This window comes from Ceratosolen solmsi, unplaced genomic scaffold (genome assembly GCF_000503995.2).
Source record: "Ceratosolen solmsi marchali unplaced genomic scaffold, CerSol_1.0 scaffold29, whole genome shotgun sequence".
In the NCBI taxonomy this organism is placed as follows: Eukaryota; Metazoa; Arthropoda; class Insecta; order Hymenoptera; family Agaonidae; genus Ceratosolen; species Ceratosolen solmsi.
Genome location: NW_011948417.1, coordinates 11196153 through 11222943, shown reverse-complemented (window position 1 = coordinate 11222943; position 26791 = coordinate 11196153). Strand labels below are relative to the sequence as shown.

At 21.1% G+C, this 26791-nt stretch overlaps 1 protein-coding gene across 1 annotated transcript; it reads right to left on the bottom strand.

Moving 5' to 3' along the window:
• Nucleotides 1–720: 720 nt before the first annotated feature.
• Etf-QO (electron transfer flavoprotein-ubiquinone oxidoreductase) lies at nt 721–10724 on the bottom strand. The gene is made up of 8 exons (XM_011496829.1): nt 10685–10724; nt 10405–10512; nt 6630–6978; nt 3464–3770; nt 3019–3257; nt 1539–1933; nt 1167–1388; nt 721–987 (listed from the first exon to the last, which is right to left on the bottom strand). The coding sequence occupies exons 1-8, from the start codon at nt 10722–10724 to the stop codon at nt 824–826; spliced, it is 1824 nt and encodes a 607-aa protein (XP_011495131.1). The 3' UTR covers nt 721–823.
• Nucleotides 10725–26791: the final 16067 nt, after the last annotated feature.

The following is a 26791-nucleotide window of genomic DNA, read 5'->3' as shown; positions in this document are numbered from 1 at the left end:
CAAATATATTTTATAATTTTATGGATTATTTATTTATATCTTTCAGAAATTATTAATTTTATTAATTATTTGTCGTTTTGGAGATTTATTATTTTTATTACAAGTATAAATGAATAAAATAAGATAAATTTAATTTCTAAGTAATTAATAAATTACTACTCAATTTATTATAACTTTAAGATAAATTTTATTTTCCAACGATTATATACATTTTATTTTTGTATACATTTTACAAAAATTACAAACTGTTTATTAATATATCATTTGTTCGATTTTAATCTGATTTTATACTACTTTATTAACTTATTAAGTATAGTATAATTTAAACATTTGAAATATTATATACACAGTTATTAAGAAATGAGTATATTCTATTTATTCAAAATTTAGAAAAATTAAAATTTTTGTATCTGTTAAATTTTATTTATAGAATAACTAATCATTTGTATTTACATATACAAATCTTTTAAAAATTTTTTATAAATGGATCATTTATGAAATCATTATAAAGCAGTATCGAAATATTAAATATTTTTTTAGCAATGAGATCTACATAATTTTTAAATTATATATATTTGTATACAGTTTTAAAAACTATATTTGTATCAAATTTATTAATCTATTTACTTTTTATATAATTAATTTTTTATTTAAAAAATTTACAAAAAATAAAAACCTATTGTTTAAGAAAGCAATTAAAATTTTATATTAAACGATAAAAAAATTGTATAAAATTTTTTTTTAATTTTACCGATATCATCAAATCACATTACCAAATACACTAAAATTATATCCTTATTAATGTTACATATTGTACACATAATTACATTCCATTATATGCTGGACCACCTCCTCCTTCAGGTACTACCCAATTAATATTTTGGCTAGGATCTTTTATATCACAGGTTTTGCAATGAATACAATTTTGCGCATTGATTTGTAACTTTTTTCCATTGCCATCTTTTAAAGGTACAAACTCATAAACTCCTAAAAAATATTTATATAAATTAGAAATAAAATTAAAAATAAGATATTTCAATTTAAGTTTTTTGTTTTCATATGTAAGAATTATAATTTCATTAGAATTATAATTATATCTGTTCAAATTGATTGCATAATTTTCTCATTTTAAATAGTGAATATTACTTTCAAATACTTTCATTTACCAGCTGGGCAAAACTTTTCTTCTGGACCTGCAAATTTAGATAAATTTTTCTCAACAGGTATAGTGTCATTCATAAGTGTAAGATGTGGTGGTTGGTCTGCTTCATGATTTGTACCAGTCAAGGCTACAGATGAGAGCAAATCAAAAGAAATGATATTATCAGGCTTTGGGTATTTTATTGGTGTACATTCAACTGCAGGTTTTAGTGTCTTATAATCTGGTTCTGTGTTATAAGTTAGAAAAAAAAATTTATTCAAATTTTATTATTATATTATAATATTAAAAATAAAATTATCCTAATTTTATTTACTTGTAAAGTTCTGAATATGTAATATTAAAACAATAATAATATTTATTTACTATTCTGCTTTACCTCCATGTGACAGTGTCCAAGGTTCTCGGCCACCTAAGATCATAGAAAATCCAGAGTATATAATACCGCCATATAAGCCTAGTGGCGTATGAAAACTTGGTCTAAAATTCCTAACGGCTTTCAGTTCTTTGTAAATCCAACTGTTTCTAATTTTATTAGAATATGATTTTGGTTCTAAACCTTGAGTTTTTGATGGTATTGTTTCGGCTTCGATAATAGCCTCAATTATACTTTCAGCAGCTAGCATTCCACTTTTCATTGCATTATGAGTACCTTTAATTTTTGGAACATTTAGAAAACCAGCTGAGCATCCAATTAAACAACCACCAGGAAATTGTAACTTTGGAATGGATTGAAAGCCTCCTTCTACCAGAGCTCTTGCACCATAAGCTATTCTATTATATTATTTATTAAAATTGATAATATTATTTTAAAGTTAACATTAATAGTCAATAATAATATTATTAATAAATTAAATTGTTTAATTCATGTTAATATCATTAACTGATGCACAAAATTTAAAATTAAAAAATAAGTAGATTTGATTATATATATAAACAATGTTCAATTCTCATTTTGTTTTGTGCTTAAATAACTTAATAGGGTTATATTGCAAAAGAGCAAAGAATAAATAAATACTCCTTTTATGTAAATATTAAATCATATAAATATATATAAGCTAAGTGATATCATTTAAATCTATATACAATGTCTAGTTTATTTCTCCAAACCATGATTATTTTATTAAATAAAAAAAAAGTATTATTACAAGAGTTAGTTTAATTATTTATACATCGTTGATATTGACAGCACTGAACTTGGATGTGTGCATTGCAATAAGAGAAAATAAAGAGGAGCATAAATTTTATTAAACTAAACAAGAATAAAATAATGGAAAGGTAAGAAAAATCCATTAGAATTAACTCTAAAAGAGTGGTGACATATTATATTTATATTTTTGCTAATAGCATAATGCATATCTATTCAATTAATGTATAATTAGTGTATTTAATTGGTATTCAACATGTTCAAACAGGTCAACTATTATTTAACTTTTTGCCAAAGAAAATAGAAAGTATTAATATCCTAATTATTATTATTAGCATTACTGATTATATATGTTGTTGCAGTAAATTCATGAATATAAAGTATAAATTTCATTTAAATTTAATTTGAACATATATCAAACATAACATTTTTTAAATGGTAATATTCTAATGTCATTATTTATGTGTATGTGTTGAAATATATGTATTTATAAAAGCTAAAAATTTTAAATATCTATTATGTGTGCAATAAAATTTAATGCTTATTGTATATTTATATTTTATTTTAATATATATCACAATATAATATATTGTTAAATATATTAAAAATTGCATTATTAAATTTTAATTTAATAGAACAAAATTTATATTATATAGATTTATTTTAATATATTGCAAGATACATATATAATATAAAAATTTATTTGATATACCTTTGACCTCCTTCTAGAGTTAGTTTAATAGATGGATGGTGCTTAAACCTTTGAAATTCTCTAAAAGGATTCAAATATGGGTTTGTATAGTCTAAGCCTATCACAAAACCAATTGCTATCAAAGGAACTTCATTAAGATGATATAAGAAAGATCCACCATATGTATTTTTATTCAAAGGCCAACCAACTGTATGTTCAACTTTACCAGGGGAATGCATAGATTTTTCAATTTCCCAAATCTATAAAATAAAAAGAATAAAATTGTATAAAATATGATTTAATTATTATCATTTATTTATAAATGTTGAGTTGATTGAATATTACTGATTTCAATTATTAATATTGAATATATAGTATGAAGCAAAGTAATTAAAAAAACTAAATTATGACAGTTAAGAATATTATTAAAACGACATTAGTTTAAACAATTAAAAATGACACCTACTTCTTTAATACCAATTCCGTAGGTTTGAGGATCGCATTTTTCTCTCAGATTTAATTTATTTACGATTTGCTTGGTTAAATGTCCATGACAACCCTCAGCAAAAATTGTACATTTAGCATGTAATTCCATACCCCGTTCAAAAGTATCTTTAGGTGACCCATCCTTAGCGATTCCTACGTCATTTGTGGCAATACCTTTGATGGAGCCATCTTTGTGATATAAAATTTCAGAAGCACCATAACCTGAATATAATTCTACTCCTATCGCCTCTGCTTGTTCTCCAAGCCATGAGACTACATGACCCAATCTATAATCAAGCATTAAAAATTTATTATATATTATTCTTCTGTATATAAATTAAATTAAATAATATAGAACTGATCTGGTAATTTTTACGATATGCTAGAATATTTAAATATTCAAAACATATATTAACATAGAAAAAAAAACATTTTAGTGTCCGAGGATTAAACGTCTAACTACTATGATCTATTGTTTTTCTAGTGATTTTATTTTCTGTACAATATATCCGCACATTTGCGCTCATAGTACATGTTAAAACTGAATGCTTAAAAATTCCTAATAATCATAAATTATTATAAAAGTTTCTTAATATTATGTTCTGATACTAAAATTGTAAAATTAATTATTGGTCCAACGTTTATAATTTATATAATATCCTACTTGTATAATTCCTTAAATTTGATTAAGCTGAATAAATGTTAAATAAAAATAATGTTTTAATTATGCAAAATGAATATATAGAATTTTAATAGAAAGCAGTTATGAAGACAAGGGGACGTAATATTGAAAACTCAAAATACCATTTTTCCCAGTTATTGTTAAATGACCAGGATAAATTCAATTTTTTAATGACAGAAATGCATCCTTTTCGCACGCGAATAGTATAAATTTATAGGTTTCGCATAATTATTATATAAGAAATTGTATTTTTTAATTTATTAGTTTGTATAAATTTAAAATCAATTATTTAAATTTATAATATCAAATAGAAAATATATATATAGATTATATTGTTATACTAATTAATGTACTAATTTAAATCTTAATTTTGTTTTAAATATTTTTATTCATTATTTCAATAGACAACAGCATGTTTTACTAATGAGTGGAAAATTTTAATAAATTAATATTTAATTGATTATGCAATCCGATCTATATAATAAAATAAATATAATCAAATTCAATATATATAAATTAGAATTTGTTCTTGTATGAAAAAACTGTCTAATGGTATATGTAACTATTACAATAATTTCCATTTTAAATTGTATTTTGGAATACGATATGATTATAAAAACATATATTAAAAAATTTAAATAAATATTGAAATATTATGTTACTGTATTATATAAAATTAAAGAGTAATAGATGATAATCAATATTTTTAATGTGTGACTAAATTATTTAAGTTAATGTTTGTTGATTACTTTCTATGATATTCATTTTATTGCATTTATATATTAATTTTTCAAATATATTTGAATTATTTTTTATATTAAGTCAAGTATAAACTTTATAGTTATTTTTTTTAAATACATAATATCAATGAAAGGATTTAATTTTATTTTTTATATTTATAGATTATTTATTTTAATTATCAAAATTTACATATATGATAGATTAAACAGAAGGTGTAGGATTATATATATAAATTATACATAAATTAAATTTTTTTTTACTACAAGTAATGTTGCAAAGTTTAAACAAATATTTGTATCTGGCTTTATTGCTATAGATTACTGAAATAACAATAATATAAGGTAAATCTGTTAAATTTTTTAATTTATAGACCTAAAACTATCTTTTAAATGTTAAGTCCCAAGTATAACAATATGTGAATTTACATAAAATACTTCCTATTGTTTTACATTTAATAAGTGAAAACAACTTTAAAATTTCATACATGCGATGTAAATATTCAACACAATAAAGAAGATAACCATTATTACTATATTATATTATTTAATTAAACTATTGAATATTATTATTGCAACAGATTTATTTGGTTCGATAAATAACATTCTTATTAAAGTAATAAATTAATTGTTAAAGAATGTAATATCAACAAATGCTATTTATAATAAATGTAATAGTTTTAATAACAAAATTTAAATAATTGCATACATTAAATAATAAGATTTTAATAATTTATTTATATTTAAATTCTTATTAACGTATATATATATATATATATATATATATATATATATATATATATATATATCTTTTATATTTTATATATCTTTCCTTTCTACAAGTTTAGACAACAAGATGAATTATAATGTTAAATGAAAATTTAAATAATGAAATAATATTTTATCGCTTTATTATTTATTTACAAAAAAGATAAAGATACTAGGCTAAATTCAAGAATACTTTATAAAAGCAATTCGAATAAAACAAATCAATGAAATAAAAGAAAAGAAAAAGGATATATTAGAAATGCTACAAATTATATAAAATAATTCATAAAGATACTAAATTAGTAGATAAATATGTATACGAAAATAAGAAAAATTATAAAAGATTTTTTATAAAAGATTAATATAAAAGATTGCTTTATATTAATAAATTACATAACAACTCAATGCCTATATAAAAAAAATAGAAATGTTTAAATTCATTCACACATACTCGGATATCTAGAGGCGTAATTAAAATAACATTAACAGTTGAAGAAAATTGATCACATTATTTCATTTAAACACCTAAATTAAAAAAATTTCAGTCCATGATTTTAGAGACCAATTAATAAGCTGTAAAGTTAATTTATCTCACTTCTTATCATTACAAGGGAATAATGAAAGGAGTAATAAAATAAAACTTACTTTCTTAGTATCAAATTATTTTTCGTTTTTTTCGGAAAAGATAGTAAAAAGTTTATTTATTTTAATATATAAAAAAAAAGATTACATTATTAAATATTATTTTTATTTTTATAATTACTATTTTTTGAATTATGAAAATCTATTTTTCCATACTATTTTTAATAAAAGAATTTAATTTATATTTATAAATTTCGAATTGAAGTTACAATAAAAATGTAATTAGTGAATTTTTCAATATAATTTAAAAATTATTAGAGGATATTATTTGTTGGAAGTACTATTTAGAGGAAAAAATAAGCGAGTAATATTCTTACCTGACAACATAATTTCCATGATTATACATGGGCATTCCCTTAAAAATTGGTATAGGTATGCGTGAATGTTCAGTAAGAAAAGCGAATTTATCTACTGTAACGGGCGTAAGAAGTGGAGCCCCGAGTTCTTGCCAGTTAGGAAAAAGCTCTTGCAAAGCAATTGGATCTATGCAAGCACCACTGAGTATATGGCCTCCGATGGTTGCAGATTTTTCCACGAGTGTCACACGGAATTCTCTACCATATTTTTTAGCCAATTGGCAAGCATGAATAGCTGCCGACATTCCAGCTGGTCCACCACCTACTATTAGGATGTCAGTCTCGTCAACATATCTTTCCATGTTTATTGCTAAAAAATTTGTATATATTAGGATATATGATAATTTAGATAATGACAATAATACTTTAATATATATATATATATATATTAAAGACACAATGACTATTCACATTAATTTTTAATCCTAAAAGGAGTTTGATATTTATATATTCTAATTTTTTTATTTCATTTCATACAGATATGAGGATTTATGTATTGCATACAATTAATACGATTAATTGCATATGACTAAAGTACGATGTTGGTAATAATATTATTATAAAAGTATCAACAAAACATTTAATTAATTTTTTTTCAAATACTTGTATTATTTTAAATCATTAGATTTAAATTTGCTGGATAATGTTAATTATTTTTAACCCTATTGTAAAAAATATTATTTATAGTTTTTTTGTTTTTGTTTTATTTTCTGTTAAAAATTTAAAACCTTAATATTTTACCAAGTAAATGTAATCATTTAAGAATTAAGCAAATGGATAATTTTTTAATAAGATAATATATTTTTATAGAATATCGAAAGAATTATAAGGTAATAGGGAACTATCATTAATTATTCTTCTTAGTTAAGTTAAATTTATGTATCACATCAAATTCAATTGAATATTGAAAGTAATATTGTATTTAAAACATTTTTCAATTATCAATTTATAAAAAATTTAAGTACTTTATTGAATTTATAAATAATTTATTGCAATTATACTTAAATTGATTCTTTTATATTACTTTATTAGTTAAGATTAGTTTTGACAATGTATTATAAGTAGTATAATATAAAGGTATTTGATTTCTAGTTTGTAAATTGATTAACGTATAGAGTATAATAATCAAATAAATTATTTAACACAATGCATTGTCAGTATAATAAACAATTTAAACATATCAAAAACTTTATTAGAATATACATTTTTAGATAAATAATTATAAAAGTGGGAAAAATAAATTTGAAAGACAATTTAGTTCGATAAATTATTGATTGTATACTATTAGACTTATCAATTTTTTTTGTGTTTTATTAACATACCCATATTTATGTATGTATTTCAACTGTAAAACTTCTATATTAATATCATTACTTAAAAAACTTCATTAATCCTAAATTAAGAAATAGAAAACATAAACATTCACACCTAAACTCACATAGAAAAAGTAGTGATGGGTGAATTTACATATCAAGCAATGAAGCACTTATGTATATGCAGTTATACTTTAGTATTCTAGACAAATATGGCTTTAAATAATATTTGTTATAATACACGTATATAGATGCAGTACAACGAGAGCATTTATGCCGTATACTAAATATTAAACTTTTTCAATCTTTCACAACGTTTTTAGTTCTTAACTATAGTATGAAAAGTAATGTAGAAATATAATAATTTTGATAATTAATAATATTTTAATAACATTAGTTAAAACATTTATAACGCTCATGTCTAGGTATATCTATATACTAATCACGTATACGTTAACTGCTGTGTAATTTATATTTTATAATAAATTAAAAAAAATGGTTTTTTCATTTAAAGTCTAATAATAATACCTACAATAATTATAAACAATTATAACTATATATTTCATAAATTTTTAACCATCACTAAGGATAAGTTTAAACGTAGATTATACATTAAAGAATTAAATGATTGATCGTGTTATATTTTATAAATAAAAATAAATAAATATTTTGGACTTAATTTATTATATATTTGTTTTACAAAATTTAATGTTATTTCATCAGATTTCTTGCAAGACTCATTATTCTTATAATAACTATCATATGATTATTATTTGTTTTTTTATTCAATTAAATTATTATTTAATGGGATACAGTTATATATTTTCTAAGATTTTTTTATTTTACTCAAAGTTAATTTTTACTTACATTTTTTAAATATTTAAAGACTGTTAGCTTGTTCTTATTTATTAATAAAAGTAAAGAGATTTTGATTTAAAAATCAAGATAGTCTATATAAAATCTTAACTAAAATAAAATTAAAAAGTATCTCACACTCAAACTTCCATCATTGCATTAATAAGTAATTTTAGTTTAATTCAATATAAATCTTTAAAAGCATAAAATTAACAATGAAAAGCAATTTTATAAATATATAAAACGTATATATAAATTAGTCTGTATTTGTTGTAATAATTCAAAAAGCGTTTCTTTTAAACAAATATCGGTTACTTAAAAAATTTGATTTAAATAATAAATTGATTGGCTAGAAATTATTTAGTTGACGACTTTTTAATCGAAAGATGAGTACATGTGTAGTTGATACCTCGTTATTAAGTGTATTTATTGAGCAGATATATGGGAAATATTAGAAAGTTAAATAAAATAATAAAATATTTATTTTATTTACTTATAAAAATCGGCTATGAACCAAACATTATGTACATTATATAGCCAGCAAAAACTAATTCAAGATAATAATCTCAATAACGTATCAAACATTAAAAAAAAATCAGTTAATAATAAAGAGTCATTAATTACTCAAGTAATGTCAGGGCTCAACATACATACCATTAAACATCCAATTAATTTTTATATGTATGTATTAATACATGGAAATGAGAAACCTGTTATATTTCAAGTTTCAATTAAAATTTGTAAACAATTTTTATGATACTTTTGAAAAAGAAGATAATTGTTAATAACCCTATGGAATGACAAAATTCTATAGTTGATTAAATAATTCAAATGTACAATATTAATTTTAACAGATGTGTAAGTCTCAATAAAAAGTTTTTCCACTAGAAATTCCTTATAGATTCATGAACTATGTAAACCCTTAATATAATATCTTCTGCTCCTACATATCATAATCATAAAGATAGTCTCAATCTCTAATACAAAAATTTTGCTATCAAAATTAAAGTTATTAATACATATGAGTCATTTATAAATTGCTTATAAAACTCAGTTAACATTAATGTAGGTAACACATATCACCAGTTTCTAAATCTATTAAATTATTTCTACAGGCGAAGCTTGCAAATTCTGATACCAAAACAGTGATTATGATTTAAATTATATTAGAAAGTAATTGAACCATTCATTAATTACTAAAAATGAAATTTTGCCATTAATTGATACAGAGCATTGTTCTAATTAATAATTGATTAATAATTAGACTGAATAATTGATTCATAATTGGGCCAAATAATACTTGATCAGTTAAAGAAAAAATTATTTATGAATTATAAAATACCAACAATACATAAAAGTTATCAACAAATTCAACAATTGAAACAAAAACTTATATTATGATTTATAACTTCAAGTAAAAATAGTATTATAAACTAATAAATAATATTTATAAATATATAAATTTACAATTGAAAGATTTAACTTTACAACTAAATATTTATTTAAGCTTCAAGTTAAAAATTGATCTATATAAAAGATTCTTATATTCTGATATAAATCACAATTACCCTTCCATCTTGGATCATTTTTACGAGACTTCACAGTGTAATGTGTTGTAATTTTTGGGAACACAGCATCAGAATAGGCTCTTGGAAACCAATGCTTTAAAGTTGTCACTATAAGCACATGCAAAAAAATGTTTAAATTTATCATATTGTACTTGATAATTATATTGATTGTATTTATTCTAGTTGAAGCTCATATATTTAATGTATTTTTATACTTAAAAATGTAGCTCTTTATCTTATTATTGATATAAAGAAAAACTAGAATTATTTTTAATTTTACAGATTGGAAAGTGTAATATTGAACTATTTAATATATACATTTTTTCTTTAAATCTTCTTATTAAAACTATGAATTTATATATTTAAAAAAAAAAATAAAAAATTAAAATGTTATATATTAATAGTGTTAGTTATATAATAAATATGTTGACACAATCATGGATGCGGCAATGTCTATAAAAAACTTGCTTATGAAATCATATTTATTTATTAATCAATTGATAATAAAGTTTGCTTAAAATATTTATTATACTTTAATATAAAGAAAATAAAAGAAAAACAAATTAAATTTACACAACTACATTCTGTTCCCAATTCTCTATTTGATAATCAATATTTGGAAATAAATGTTAATGTTTCCTATTTAATAAAATATAAAAATAACAATTATTTGCTGTTAGAGAATAATTAATAGTAAAATTAATGATTTGGTTGGACTATAACATTGAGATTATTTCAATTTACAAGTCTATTTAACTTAATTAATAGAGTAATGGTATTGATATACCTAAAATATAATTTAAAAAAAAGTAAAATAATGTTTTCATCTCACCAATTTTCTTTGCATTGAAAATGGTAGGAACCATGCTTTAATTCACACAATAATAAAGTAGCAATGTCTACACATGCAATACGTTTTTCGTAAAATCTTGTTATTGTTCCACTAATTTCTTGTGTTAATTTAATCTGGAACAAACCTATAATTTAAACAGATGTTGGTAAATTATTGCATATCATTTATTAACTAATATGTATTTATATACTTTAAATCTTATTCTTATTCTTGTATTTAATCCACGCCCCTTTGCGACGTCATTTATATGATCAATCCAATATAGTCAGTATTTTAAGTCCAACATTAAAAACACGAATTGTAAAGCACGAAAATGTTTACATTAAATCCAATTTTATTTTAGAAAAACACTACTATTCTTTAAAATTTCGATATTCTATATCCTTTCAAATATAATTAATTTACAAAAAATTTTATTTTTTATTTCAAATTAAAATCAAATACTAAATCTGAATATAATTCATTTTTCAAAATTATTTATTTATCAATAATTACAAAATTAATTAAAAATAAAATGCTGTTGTTTAGATGCAATATATCTTATTGATTAAAATTATAATTTTTTATTATCAAGCGAAAATGTCTCAATAGGTAGTTAATAGTTAAATAACTGTTTAAATTTAACACAACATATTAATAATATTAGTTTTAATAATTTTAGAAGAAAATATGAATTTTAATATGTATTATACAAATCAATTAAAATTTTTTATAAATTAGAATGTGTATTTTTATATCGACGATTTATATTAATACTTTTTTTAAAAAGATTTTAATCCAAATTTTAATATGCTACTTATTTTCGATACATTACTTGAAAAAATAACTAAACTGTTATTTATTTTAAAATATTATGTTTCTTATATTATATTAAATTGATATTAGGTAATGGTGCCTTAGTATCCACTACTAGATACAAACAAGTATTATTCGACTTTCCTGATTGTTATACTAATTTATTTTATTTATTTTTAAATATTTATTATTCATTAAACGTAATGTGCATAACGTGATAAAATGTCAAAATTCAAAATAGTCGAACGTACGTAATTTTTCCATTCTACTTAAAAAATATATATCAAATAAGGATATTGAAGTCTTTTTTTTTAATTTAAATAATATAAGTACATAATTTAATCAAGTACAACATTATTAAAGCTTGTTTGAATAAATAATAGTTAAAATAAATAAACGAATTATATTAATTTTATTAAATCACAGAGTAGTAGTCATAAATAATTTTTATCATTGTAATAAAACTAATTTTTAGAAAAAATATCTATTTTCTTATTTTTGTAAAATAATTATTATTGAGGGTGTATTTATTAATTTATTTAAAGATAAAATTAAATGTGTATCATTCAATAAATACATAAAACATGAAAAGTAAATAACTATAGGTTATAATTATAATTGCTTAAATTGTAAATTATGTAATTAAACTTTGAAGTTTTTATTTAAAATGGTAAAAAGACTATAATTGAAAATTTTTATTTACAACAAGTATTTTTAATTTTTTTAACTATAACTATTATCCTTTGTAATTAAAAGATTTTTTGTATAAAAATATAGTTTTGTTAATCAATTATTAGTTTTATTAAGAAATTTTAATAATTATAAATATAAATAAATAATTATTGACTATTTTATAATTATATTGTAACAAAAATTAATGAATTAAAATTTTTAGGCCATTCAAAATCATGGAATTTATTCATTCAAACAGATTCAATTATATATATGGCCTACTATTGAATGAAGTCTTAATGTGATAGCTATTAGTTTGAATGCTTCAAAAAAGTCTATTGGTTAGATCATTCCAATAGATACTTAAATAGTTGATAATGAAGAAATATAAATTATATTTATGAAGAATTAAAATAATTGTAATGTAAATATATATCTATATGTATATTATTTGATTCTCTAGATTATATTATATAATCACTTAAATAAGATTATGTAAAATATAAAATATCTTGCATCATTGAATACATTAACAGAGAAGTAATAATTGATAAAATTTTTATACTATAAATAAAGCAATGGAGAACATTTATATTTCTTATAATTTGATTTTATAGACTATTTATAATAAATTTCATATTATATCTATAGAACCAGTTATATTGTCATATTTACTTAAAAGATAAAAGTATTTCAATAAATTAAATTAGTCAGTTATCTTTTTCAGTTACAGATCAAACAGATATTTTATTAACCAATTATTTATATGCAGTATAAATAGTAACAATTATTTTAAAAAACAATATGAAATGATTGATTTAAATTAAAAAAAAATTTTTTTAATTGATATTTAATAAAGTATTATACAATTATTAATAAATATGGTCAAATTTTGTAATATAAATTATAATAATAGTCATGATTATAATTATAAATATTACAAATAGAAATTATAACTGTTGCAGAATCTTTTACTAATCCTTAATTAATATAATTAATTTATGTGAAAATATTGTGGAAAATCCATATATTTCTATTGAATTATTTATTATAGCAGCTGTATTTTTATGTAAAAAAAAGAATATTGATTCATAATTCAGATAAGAAAAATATGACATTTTAAATATAATATATTCATTAAATAATCATTAATAATATTTTATCGAATTTAGAAATTACACGAGATTATTTCATTTACATTTTAACAAGATTAAATTTAAAATTATCTAATAATAGGGGTAGAATAAGTAATGTTGGAAATTTAAAAATATTTTTAATTTTAAATTAATATGAAGAATAATTCCTTTGAAAAAATTATTATTTGTAGAAGTTTAACAGAGCAATTAATTTAATGAAAATAAATTATCCTCTTTGTGATTCTAACAATTTTGGATGTGCAAAGAAAATTGTTTTTTATATAACGAACTAAAATTACATCTTACATAATGAATACACTATACAGTTCAAATATTACAGTTTATAAATATCAAAAATTATATATTAAATAAAAGAATTATTACATTGCTATGTAAAATTTTAGAATAACCTTAAAAAATCAATCAATATTATTTTTAATCAAAGAACAAATTATTTTTATATAAAAATTTAGAAAAAATTCTGAGAAATATAGTTTATTACAAGAGAGTGTTAACAAATATTCATGTTGGTATAATTTTAAATTACAAATATTAAAAAAAATTTCTTAACAGTACAAGTATTAAGTTTTATAGACAAAATGTAAAACAGAAAATCTGAAACTGTTTGATTGTGCTTATGTAGATAATGAACAAATATTTGAAAAATAATATAAGGATATTAATATTTAAAGAAAAATTTTATAGAAATCATCTTTATAATATAATTTCTAATTAATCAAAATTAACAATAGTTTTCTTTATTTTTTATTATTATTAGTTTTTATTATTTTTTGTCAGAATAATTTTTAAGATATTGAATTGTATAGAATTCAAAGAGAATTTTTGTGATATAAACAAGATACTCTAGATATTTTTTTTTAACAAATATTTCATCTATTGATAATTAATATAAATGGAATAAAATTAATATGAATTTTTTAAAAATTGATTTACAATAATTATAATGAAAAAACAATTAATATTTGCAAAGATAAAATACATTCCTAATTATTTTTTATTTTTATATGAGAAAATATTTTTTAACATCATTTTTCAAAATTCATAATAACTATTGCATATGTTCATGTTTAGAAACTTTTTACTAATTCTCTAAATATTCATTGTAACATAATATTATGTTAGAATTAATAACAATTTTTAAAAGAATTTATATTAAATAAATTAGTTATTAAAGAATATTTTGTAAAGTTATCCATATACAGTTGCTTATATATATTACCTAAAACATTAAGATTGATTTTCATGTTTTGTATCATTGCCACTTCAATATTCTCACGTTAAATTGCATGTAGTTTGTATTACTCCATTCAAAACGATGAAAGCTCCATTTCTTCAGAATTGTGATAATTTAAAAGGTCTACATCATTGTTATTTGATTAAAGTACATGGTTTGTACATTCATTTTTGAGATAAGTATTATTATTAATTAATATCTGTTATGTATAGATTATATTTAATTGTTTTATTTAGTATTATAATTTTAAGAGCATTCATTAACTCGTATAAGATTATGTAATAATATATCAAATACTTACAAAGGATGTTTACCCTTGGAGACGGTTAAAATTTTCAGGAACATTTTTTGATTTGTTAATAAATAAACAAATTTACATCAGATATATTAATACAGAATATTATTAATTTTTTTCAGTACTTGGTCATTTGTATTAATTAATTAAATACAAGCGAAAAAAACTTCATTTGTTAAAAATATATCTAAAATAAAAATAATAATACTTTGGTAATTTTAGTAGTACTACAGTAACAGAACATTAAATAATTTAAATATTTTATATTGTTTTGTTAACAGAAATTTAGAATATAATTGAAATGTACAAAATCAAAGCACTTTTAAATTATTACAAATTCAATTACAAAACAGAAAAAGATATATAAGGTTTTATAATACATTTACATAATTCAAAATGCTACAATAGGATCTACAAATCTATTTATATCAAAATGCATGTTTGTCTGGGATCAGACTTAAAAACCTCCTTTAGATGTTGGGTGGAGGTATTGCTGGCAAGTGGAAGGGATAGTGCAATTATTCAAGACTACTTGTAATGTTTATTGTTGTTCCTTTTATTTAATATAATATAATAAATAATTAATAATTATGAAGTATATAAATAATGGTATGATAGATTAAATATATATAAAGTTTATTTTATATTGTTACGTGTTGATGAATGTATTTCCTTTTTGTTGTATAATGAATAAATGCTATCTTAGCATACATTAAATTGTTGATGTTGTGTTATACTTTGATGCCGCGCCTATGATACGTCGGTCTTATCTATGAGTTGCTTCAATATGATTTTTATGTTTTTACTGTTGTTTTATTTTAACACTAATACGTTATTAATTTAATTTTAGTTTAATGAATTATAGAATATAATGTCACTATTTCTTTCTTAGATTATTCAGTTGATTGATTATTATGTATGTAGATCGTTAAACTGTAGTCACTGTAGATGAATTGATAATGTATAGTGCGTTAGTGTAATAATTGTGTAATTGTTACTAGACTGAGGCAAACTGAATTGCTGCACGTGAAGCGCAGTCCTTAAATATTATTGTACTATTCCTTAATCCCCGGTGTTTGTTGCCATGACGATATTGGTTGTGACGTCAACAGGGCAAAGCCTGGAACATTCGTTGCTGGTGTTTTGTTTAAATAACTGAATTGCGCGTTCATACCTCTCCCACTTTCGACTTTCAACTTTTGAATCCGTAACAATGTTAAACATTATCAAAAAAATTCTAATTAAATTCAATTCATTATCTTAAAGGTAATCAACACATAATTATACTTTTTTATAGCTGTATACGATGCTTGTTAAAGAGATTGAGTTATACATAATAAATATAATTTAATAATAGATATAATTGAAAAATATATATAATAGATATAACTGAATAATATATATATATAATAGATATAACAAAATAATATATATAATAGATATAATTGAATAATATAAATATAATAGATATAACTAAATAATATATATAATAAATATAACTGAATAACTTAAAGTAAAGTTCTATGTTTAAACATATGATAATCCAGCAATTATACTCTCAATAATGAATAATGTCGCCATATAGCTAATAAAACATAAAAAATTGTTCTGAATTTAGTATTCTTCAATATCTTGACATATCTAAAAAAATGTAAGATTCATTGTTTAACATTATAGGCAAAAAATTTAGTAAATTGAATGAACTATGAAACTAGACTGATCACTATAATAAAGTACTAACAGATAAAAAATTAATCTATTTTTAATTTATTAAAATAGTAATTATATTACTATTAAAAATTATTAATAATAATTATATAATACAAAAACCAATTAAACGCGATTCTTATAATTATCATGCCCTATATATTCTATTTACATAATTTAATTCTTAAAAAAATTATTATAATAAAACAAAATTTTATTCTTATTTAAGCAATTAAAATTAAATAGTGTACTATTTATTTAAAAGTGTGTGATTATATAAAATGAATATTTAATTAAAAATAATATCATAGCTAAAAGTAAAAAAATTTGTAAAAATATAAACATAAACTTACTAAATCCGTATATTATTAAATAATGTATCTATTGGACAGAAAGTAATTTTATTGCAAAAATATTTAAATATTTATTAAATATAATAATATTTTGTAAAAAAAATTTGTTATAAAATTTATTTATCATTTTCATATATTTAATTAAAACAATAAAACTTTTCATGAACACTATTAACATATCCATGTTAAATTTATTTTATTTCACGTAAATTGTAAAATCTTGATTGTAAATTCTTGAAGTTATAGTATATTGTATTACAGAAAGATTAAAGGAACATTTAACTGTAATAATATACAATAAATGTTTAAAAATTTTTTTACCCATTTGAATAATATATTTTTTTAATCGCATATGTGCTATGTAACAAAATTTACTCAATTCTTAAGTGGTATAATCGTTCTAGCCAAACATGTCATTTAACTTATCGATAGGAAATCTCTTTGTATTCTTCCTAGTTTTTAGTAAATAACATCAAATCAATTTTTTAATGCATCCACAGAGACGATTCTTATAGAATTTTATTATTTAAATTTCTCTTCTAGGAGATGCAACAAAATTACTTAAATTTATTAGTAATCGCCAAATGAAAGTGGCAAACATTACGCTCTTCTGGATCTGTAAAATAACAGACGTTCTCCGCAAGGAATTTTGCGTATCTTTCAATTCCTCTAATAGAAGTGAACTACTTTTGTTATATCCTACTGTTCGAGATTCCGAGAATCTCTCGAATGTTATCATTTCTGAAAAACCCGAACAGTTTTCATTTCGGGGTAAACTTCAACGATTATAATTTCTATAAAAACCTCCAACTGTCGTTGAAGATTCGGAAAATCCGGCACATCCGAAATGATACAAGTGCACAATCACCCCCATTGTTTCTCGCACCACAGTCGCAGCCATTGTTTCTTTTGACGTATTTTTTTTTGACGCAGTCAGTCATGCTATTTACCTGTGAAGGCTAGTCGGTAGCTACTCACCACAACAGAAGGAAGACGCGTCAATTTATCTCTGCAGCAATAAAAGGGTTTGATACTATCTCCTTCATACGAAATAAATCCTCATCCACACGGAGCATTCGGGATAGCGAAATAATTCAACATCTACACGTAGCATACGGGATGATAAAACAAATCATCACAGAGCAGGTCAAGGCTATATATCTGTGAGTACACCAAGTCTAAGGTATAAATTGCTAATCCTTACAAGATTAGCAAGATATGAAGATAGCACACTCATACTCTAAGAGTATGCCTAATCAGTTGTAGATAAACTATTCACCACAGTAGCAGTTCCAAGTAACTTCATCCTCATTATTAAACATAGGGTACATCTTTCCATCGCATAAATTCAACACATCAATAATGTAATTGTAAATAAACCATAATAAATCATATTTATCGATGAAGCACACACTGTATTTCTACAGCCCTTCCACTTGACTCCTTTCCAAGCTCTGCTAGGGCGGGCGGTAATTATTATAAAACTTTCGAAACATTGGCAGTTTGAGCCAGAAAATCAAAGAGTTTCGAAAACCTACCGTTCCTGTTTTTGTACTATGTACATAACCATTCAGTATGATCCATACCCATCATTGTCACATACACTTATATATGTTTTTATGTATTATTACTTTCTTTTCGTTAACCGCATACACCGTAACCAAAAAAAGGGAAACTCAAGTTTATCACCTTAATAAAATTTGGTTGTTTTATGAAATTATATTTAAAAAATTATATAAAAAAAGTTTATATTTCTATTTGAGAATTTCAAATTAATTTTAATTTTTGATTTTTATCTATATCATAACATATACAGCGTTATACATTAGTAGGTCATTGATTTCAGAAACCTGTTTCTGCTGATCATTATATAAAATCATAATAGTTTCTAAAACTAGACAGTAATTTTTAAATTATAGCATTAATTTAAATTTCAAAGTTTATTTTATATATATAATGATTTTCTATATTTCGTAATCTATATCATTAATGAACAAATATAAGCCTTTATTGACAAAGGCACAAACAATGCTTGACAAACAATTAATTTGAATTTAACGAATTGTTAGCCAATTTAAGGAATTAAGTAATAAAGTATCCACTTTAGTGTTAAACAGACAAAACTAAGGCTTTCCTTGACTTTTCCTGATTATTTTAAATTGTTAAAACTTATTATCGGCACTTTTAACAACAATATCTACTAAATATTTTTTTGTATAATATATATTAAGAAAATACATTATGGTTAGTTCTAGTTATTTTTATAATAAATATTATATAAATAAATTTTATATTAATTTAAAAAAGTTATATCCTTAACTTATTTTAAAATTATTTTATTAAAAACATTTTAAAATATATTTATATGAAATAATAGGATCTTTTTAATATAAAATAAAATAATATATAAAAAGTAGATTTATATAAGATTTAAAAACAAGTACGTACCGAATAAAATTGATTTTTTTAATTAATCAAGACAGTAGATAGTAACATATCACATACAATTATTATCATGGTATTTATAAATGTTTTGATTTGATTAGGTTAGAGGCATGAATTGCACAAGAAAAAAGAATGAGACATTATACGTGGTTTGTATTTTAGTATACGAAAGCTTTTTGTTAGTGTATTAAGCAAACTATAAGCTATAGTATTCACTATCCTACCTAATACAAGCAACGATAAGAAATTAATTAAACAAGATTGTGTTTAAATAAAGCTTGATGATGAACATGAGCAGCTTTGATTATATATTTACTATACTTTTATTATTTCAAAAAGTAATTTAGAGTATTTCTGGAATGGATAAAAGAGTTGATTAAATAAATTTGAAGCTCTTTTCAATATTTAGAGAAAAGCTAAAATATTATTTAAAGGTATGAAGTTAGATAAAAATGGCCCAAATCAAATAGGTCCATATAATTCTTGAACGATTTCCAGTTCTTGGAATGATTAATAAAACCTAGACTGTTACATGCCAGATATTATAAATATTATAAATAAATGAGTTAATGAATCCAAAATTTATAGACAATATTTCAACTAACATGTTAGGCTAGAAGATAAAAAAGAAGTCGCGGTATTAATAGATTTCTAAATTTACATTTTTTTTACTTTGATCAAAATTTTATACAGAGAAATGTGCATTTATTTAATAATTTTTTATATTTTTATATTAATTATTTGACTTTCAAATAAATAAAAGTAAAATTATAAGATAAAATTTGAAATTTACTAATTTAACTATTTTATTAATAAATGTGTTATCATTTTTATTATATATTGGATATTGCTATATTAATATTCTTATTCAAATTATATGTTAAAACATTGATTTAATAATAGATTTATATAATTAAAGTTTAAATAAACATTTTTAAATGCATGTCGTTCGCCCACTCAATCTCGTATTTTCTAAAATGTGCTGAAGCTAATTATGTAAATGACAAAGTGTTTGATTTGGCGATGTTTATATTTCAGCTATGGTAATTTTATATTCATAAAAGTGTTTTAAATTATTTCAAACTCTGTAGTTTATATGCAAAAAAGTAAATATACTTTTGATTAATAAATACAGTAAGATATATTGAAACTTATTTCAATGATCTGTGTTTCTTTTAATTTGAATATACGTTTTTATTCATTTTATTTTATTTTCATGATATTTTATGTTTCCTCACTTTTTCGTTTAAATTAATATCCTTTACTATTACAAACGGAGGCTTGTATTATCTTATTAATATTTTGAGTATTAGAATTACCTTGAATGAATAAATATTTTATATTTTAGTAATTGTTAAAATAAAAGTAGTAATATTATGTTTTAATCATTAATTTAGTAAAACATTTGATTGAACAAACATTATTATATTGAATTATTATCAAACAGCATTGTATTGAATAATATTTTGTATATTTTATAATATATTTTTAGCACATCTATTTTATAATTTGAGATTATTGTATATGAAATAGGAATGATTAATAAAATGTACTGTAATCAGTGTTTATATGAATGATTTTTTTATCAAAAATAAGAAATAGATAGTTACTTGTAAGATTTTATTTTATTCTATTAAATATTTAATTGCACTTGTACTATTTTATAATAGAACAATAATAGTAGAAAATAGAATGATAACTTCTTAATTCATCATCCATACACTTTTTTAGGAATTGAGAATAGAGGTAATATGCTTTTATATTTATGAATGAAAATTGATAATTTTTAAAATACAATATGTATGAATTTATTGTAATTATTTATAATTTAATATTTATACAAAAAATGATATGTAGGATAATAAACTAATAAAATTATATATGTATGTCAATGATACTCTATATAGTTTACTGTCGTATATAATATATATATATATATATATATGATTACACAAGGTCTAAGGTTCAATATGGATATATAATGTTAATGAATTTAAAATAAATTTACTTACAAGGTAAAGTATTTAAACATATTATAAATCATATCCATATATAGGAGTATTTAAAATGAGATATCAATATTATTACACTAAAAAAATTTTATCAATAGCTAAAATCAATAGCTTTAGAAAATGTAAATTGCATTTAATATATGTAATGCAATACTACATTAGAAAATCTGCAAAATTAATGTTTTTCTTTATTTATGATTAGTTCTTATCTAATAGTAGTATCATTGAATTGATATTACGATAACAATTTACGATAACAAAAATAACAATTTTACTACAAGTAACACCATACTTTTAAGAGTATAAAAATTATATAAACGCATATTTCTTAATTTTTCAATTTTATGTTTAGATTATTTTAATATTTAAAATAATTGAACGAATTTCATTTACAAAATATAAGAATGTGGTAATAAGATTATGATAAATTATAATAAATATTTGCCTTACCTTTTTATATGTTTTATTTTTATTTATTTTTAATTGAAAGCGCACTATAAATTAAAAAAGTATTATATGGAAAGTATACTCGTGCTTCAGAAAATATATAAAAATAATAATTTATATAAAAAAATATATATATATATATATAATTACACTGAAGGAAATTATATAGATATTCAAATAATTACTAACAATTTAGTTTTGTACAATATGTCACATATTAAAATCAATAAATTTATTGAAGAAACGAACATAAGCTAATTAAATAATAACAACTGAATTAACAAGAAGAAAAATAAATGAAAATACTTTATTTAATTTGTAATCGTTAATTTATGTAAATAAAATTAAAGATAAGTATTCTGTTATTTTACGTAACAGTGTTATTGTTCTCTTAGATGAATAAAACTACTTTTTTGCTAAGAATTTACCTTACTAGTCTAAAAATATATAAATTTTCAAAAACATAAATGAAACCATATTATGTATTTATAATTATTGCAATATTTTTATTTTTTAAACGATGTGAAACTTGCAATGTCATGTATAAAATTAATAGATTACTAAATGGATAGATACACACGAATTTCTGCAGTAATTCAAATAAAAATTTCTGTTTTATCGAAAAAGTTGTCTACTTTTCTAATCGTTCTATAATTGATATATATAAGTGAAAATTGATCTCGTCGCTAAAGGTATTCATGTGTTAGTGTACGTATTCGCATATTTCGGAAAGCATGACAATCCGTTATGTTTAGTTAGCAAAGAGGAAAGATTTAAAGAAAGAGGTATTTCAAGAATGTAATGATCCAACTGACGTGGAAGTCGAGGATTCAAATACTTCATTCATTACCATTGATCGCCTGCCACTTATTGGACAATTGAGAAGATCCAAGAATGTACGAGGAAATAGAATCACACTAGTGGATCTTCGCAGAGTAAGTATTTTTTGTTCTTATTACGTATGACGTTTAGACCTTTACTTTAGTTTTGCAGATCGTAATTCATTAAAATGAATTCATCGTAAATAATATCTTTAGTAGAGATTAAGCACGTTTTTTTATATTTATACGAAATTTAGTATCTAAATTTTAATACGATATTCAATTTAAAAACAATTATAATTTTTATTAAATTCCTTGTATGAAGACTCCTATGTATATAATAATATTTCAATGTGTATAAATATATATATAAACAATTTTCATATAAATTTCATAACAATTTTAAATATAAATGATTTTGTTTCAAAATAAATTAGTAATAAGTTTCATATGCATCCAATATAAAAAATTACATTTTAATTAAATACACAAAAAAATATTCATAGAAAATTAGTATATTAGATTTTTTATATTTTTTTTCTATTTCTATTTAAGAGATAACCATAATTTTATATTAACATAAAAACTTGTTTATGCATATGAGACAAAATTGTGAAATAGTTGAGGTGTAGCGTAAGTCAGAACTTTACTTATCAGTTAAAAATACAAAATTACACTTTTTTACTATTTACATGTTTCTTTAACTTGTATCGTGTTATTTAACTTATGACTCGTATCTGTTATCTCATAAAATATTTTCATAAATTTTATCGTCTATTTTATCATAGTTGGTTCGTACATAATTTTTGAGAAACGTTGTTTCTATTGAAATAATTTTATCATAATTAATTTACTATATAGAACAAATAATTTGTATTTGATTATGTAAATACAAGAATTCATGAAAGTAACGTATATTTTTTCAATATACTAAAAATATTCTAGATTTATACTTAATATATATATACATATATAGATATTGAATTTTTATCGTATATATTATTATATTATATATTAATCTTTTCATATATTAGTATAAATAAGTAAATATATATAATTTTATAGTTTAATTAATAAGATTTTATAAATACGTACGAAAAATATATTGATATATACCAATAATTTGAATTAAAAACCTTTAACTAGACTAAACAAATAATTTCACAAAATAAATTATAAAAAGTATACACACAACATTAGGCACACCAGTTGAAGTCGAATCAGAATCATAACACATTAATTGTGGATAGATTTAATGTAATTATACAGTTACAGAACACAATTCTTACAGTAAGTAAAATAAAAGTTTCATATCAGCTAATATTTTTAATTTTATTTTATTTAATTCCATTTGTCAGTGAAATTAAATGATTAATAGAGGAATCATAAAATCAAGATAAATTTGGTAACTATTCACATAAGTTACAAAAAATTGGAGTATTTATTGCAATATCTTAACTGTATGCGATCATCTCCTAGAAAGTACTAACGTGCTTCTTTAAATTTGTATTTCTTTTTTGAGGTTCATCTTTTATGTAAATAGTTTGCTTCGTAACATATTTTCGAGCTAGGAATTATCTAAATCAATATACAATAATTTGTTGACATGATGTATTATTGGGACTATGTTCCTTGAAGTATTAGAAATTTATTTTAGAATATAACATTTCTCTTAATCCTTTTTCTAGAATCTTAATTCTACATAAAATGTAACAATTATGTTTCATAATTATTTACACATTAATTTTCTGAATTGTTATCATTATTTTTATAAATAAAAATTCTACTTTTCAAATAGATATTTCAAAAATATTCGTTGACTTATAGATCTATATAATTTTTTTCTTTTTGATTTATAGTTAATTAAAATTGTCATTTTTAATCTGATAAATTGATAATCTATATTGACAATCTATTAGCTTTGATCTCAATGAACCGTCTATTATCCTATTGGTTACTTTAATTATTTATTACATTTCATTATAAAATTTGATAATGCCTACATGTTGCATAAATAAGTAACATATTTTTAGTATTTTATTGTTGAGTCCAATCATTTTTTGTATACTAAGTAGAAACTAGTTTATTATAAATATAATTTTATCTATTTTTTTTTATTTTAAGCATCTTCAATTATTTTTGTTGATTTTCTTTCATATTTGATCTATTTTTCTAAACCTCCATATATTTCTAAACAATTTTTACACATATTTTTCTTTTAAAAAAATTTAATGATAGTTACAACCAGTATTATGTGTGTTATACATGTAAAAAATCTTATTTACTTTTCTTTTATCAATACGACAAATATGTGTAGTTTTAAATATATTATTAGTGAGGAATAATAATAAAAAAATATTTTTTACAATAAAATTAAGTATTACTTTTGATTCGCTACTTTCGAAAATTAGTGTCAATATTTATTTTATATTGTATATTACAATATTCATCTTTGCAGATATGAAAATAATGAAAATATATAATTTTAAATATTTTTAATAATTTATATATATATATATATATATATATATATATATATTTGTGTGTGAGTTTGTGTTTATATGTATTATTAAATTATTAATTATAATAAAACATTAAAATATTTCGGGTTACAAAAATTGATTGTAGTAACAGATAAGTTCTCTGTCAATTTAAATGGAGATAGGTATAAATAATAATAATGCATGATTAAAAATAATTAATTATTAAAAATAATAACTGAAGCAGTTTCTAAATATTTCAATGATTTGGAATTTGTTTAATATTTCGGTAAATTAGGAAATATTAAAAATATTTAAATATTAAAATTCCAGGCTTACATTAGTAATCGTGATATATAATATTTACAATTTTTTCTTTTCTTCTTATTCCAACAATCATATTAATCTCTTTTTTTGAACGTTGAATTAGTAAAAAAATTAGAAAGATTAAATAATAAGCAACAAAATTATATTATCCTAATTTTTATATTTTTATTTTATAATTAATAGAAGTATAATCAAAATTATTAAACCAAAACTTCCTAAAGTATTTATATAATTATAAGCGATTTAAATGTAATATGTTGTAATTCAGGATTATCTTTACTCATATCATATTATTTTTCCATTTACATTTAAATAAATTATATAATGAAAAGAAAACTAACACTTTCATGAAATCAAAATTAATTACTTCAAAATATAGAATATTATAAAAACCCTAAAAAAATTAATTATTTGAAATATATATCATTATTATTTAATAAAAATGAAATAAAATTTGTCTGGGATCAGACTAAAAGCCTCCCTGTGATGGTTGATGGAGGCTTGCTGGCAAGTGGAAGGGGCAATGTAATAATTCAATACTGCCAATAGAATGTGGTGTCTTTCCCTTTATTGAATATAATAAATATAATAAATAGTCAGTGATCTATGGATGTCGAAATGAATGTATGATACAATGAGTAGAGGAGAGTTTCTTTAATTAATATGAGCGACAAGAATCCTGTAAGTGTACTCTTGGTAGCTTGGTTCCTGATTCTCCTACTCGTAGTTATGAACTCGCAGTGGTAGTGGGAGATTCGCGTTGATAAGGGGCAGCGATGATGCCGCCTT

Coding starts and splice junctions, on each gene's coding strand:
- Etf-QO (XM_011496829.1), bottom strand. CDS start 10,724: ATGTATATATTAAATAGTTCAATATTACACTTTCCAATCT. Junction 3,771..6,629: donor CATGGAAATTATGTTGTCAG/GTAAGAATATTA, acceptor GCTTGATTATAG/ATTGGGTCATGTAGTCTCAT. Junction 1,934..3,018: donor ACTCTAGAAGGAGGTCAAAG/GTATATCAAATA, acceptor ATAATATAATAG/AATAGCTTATGGTGCAAGAG.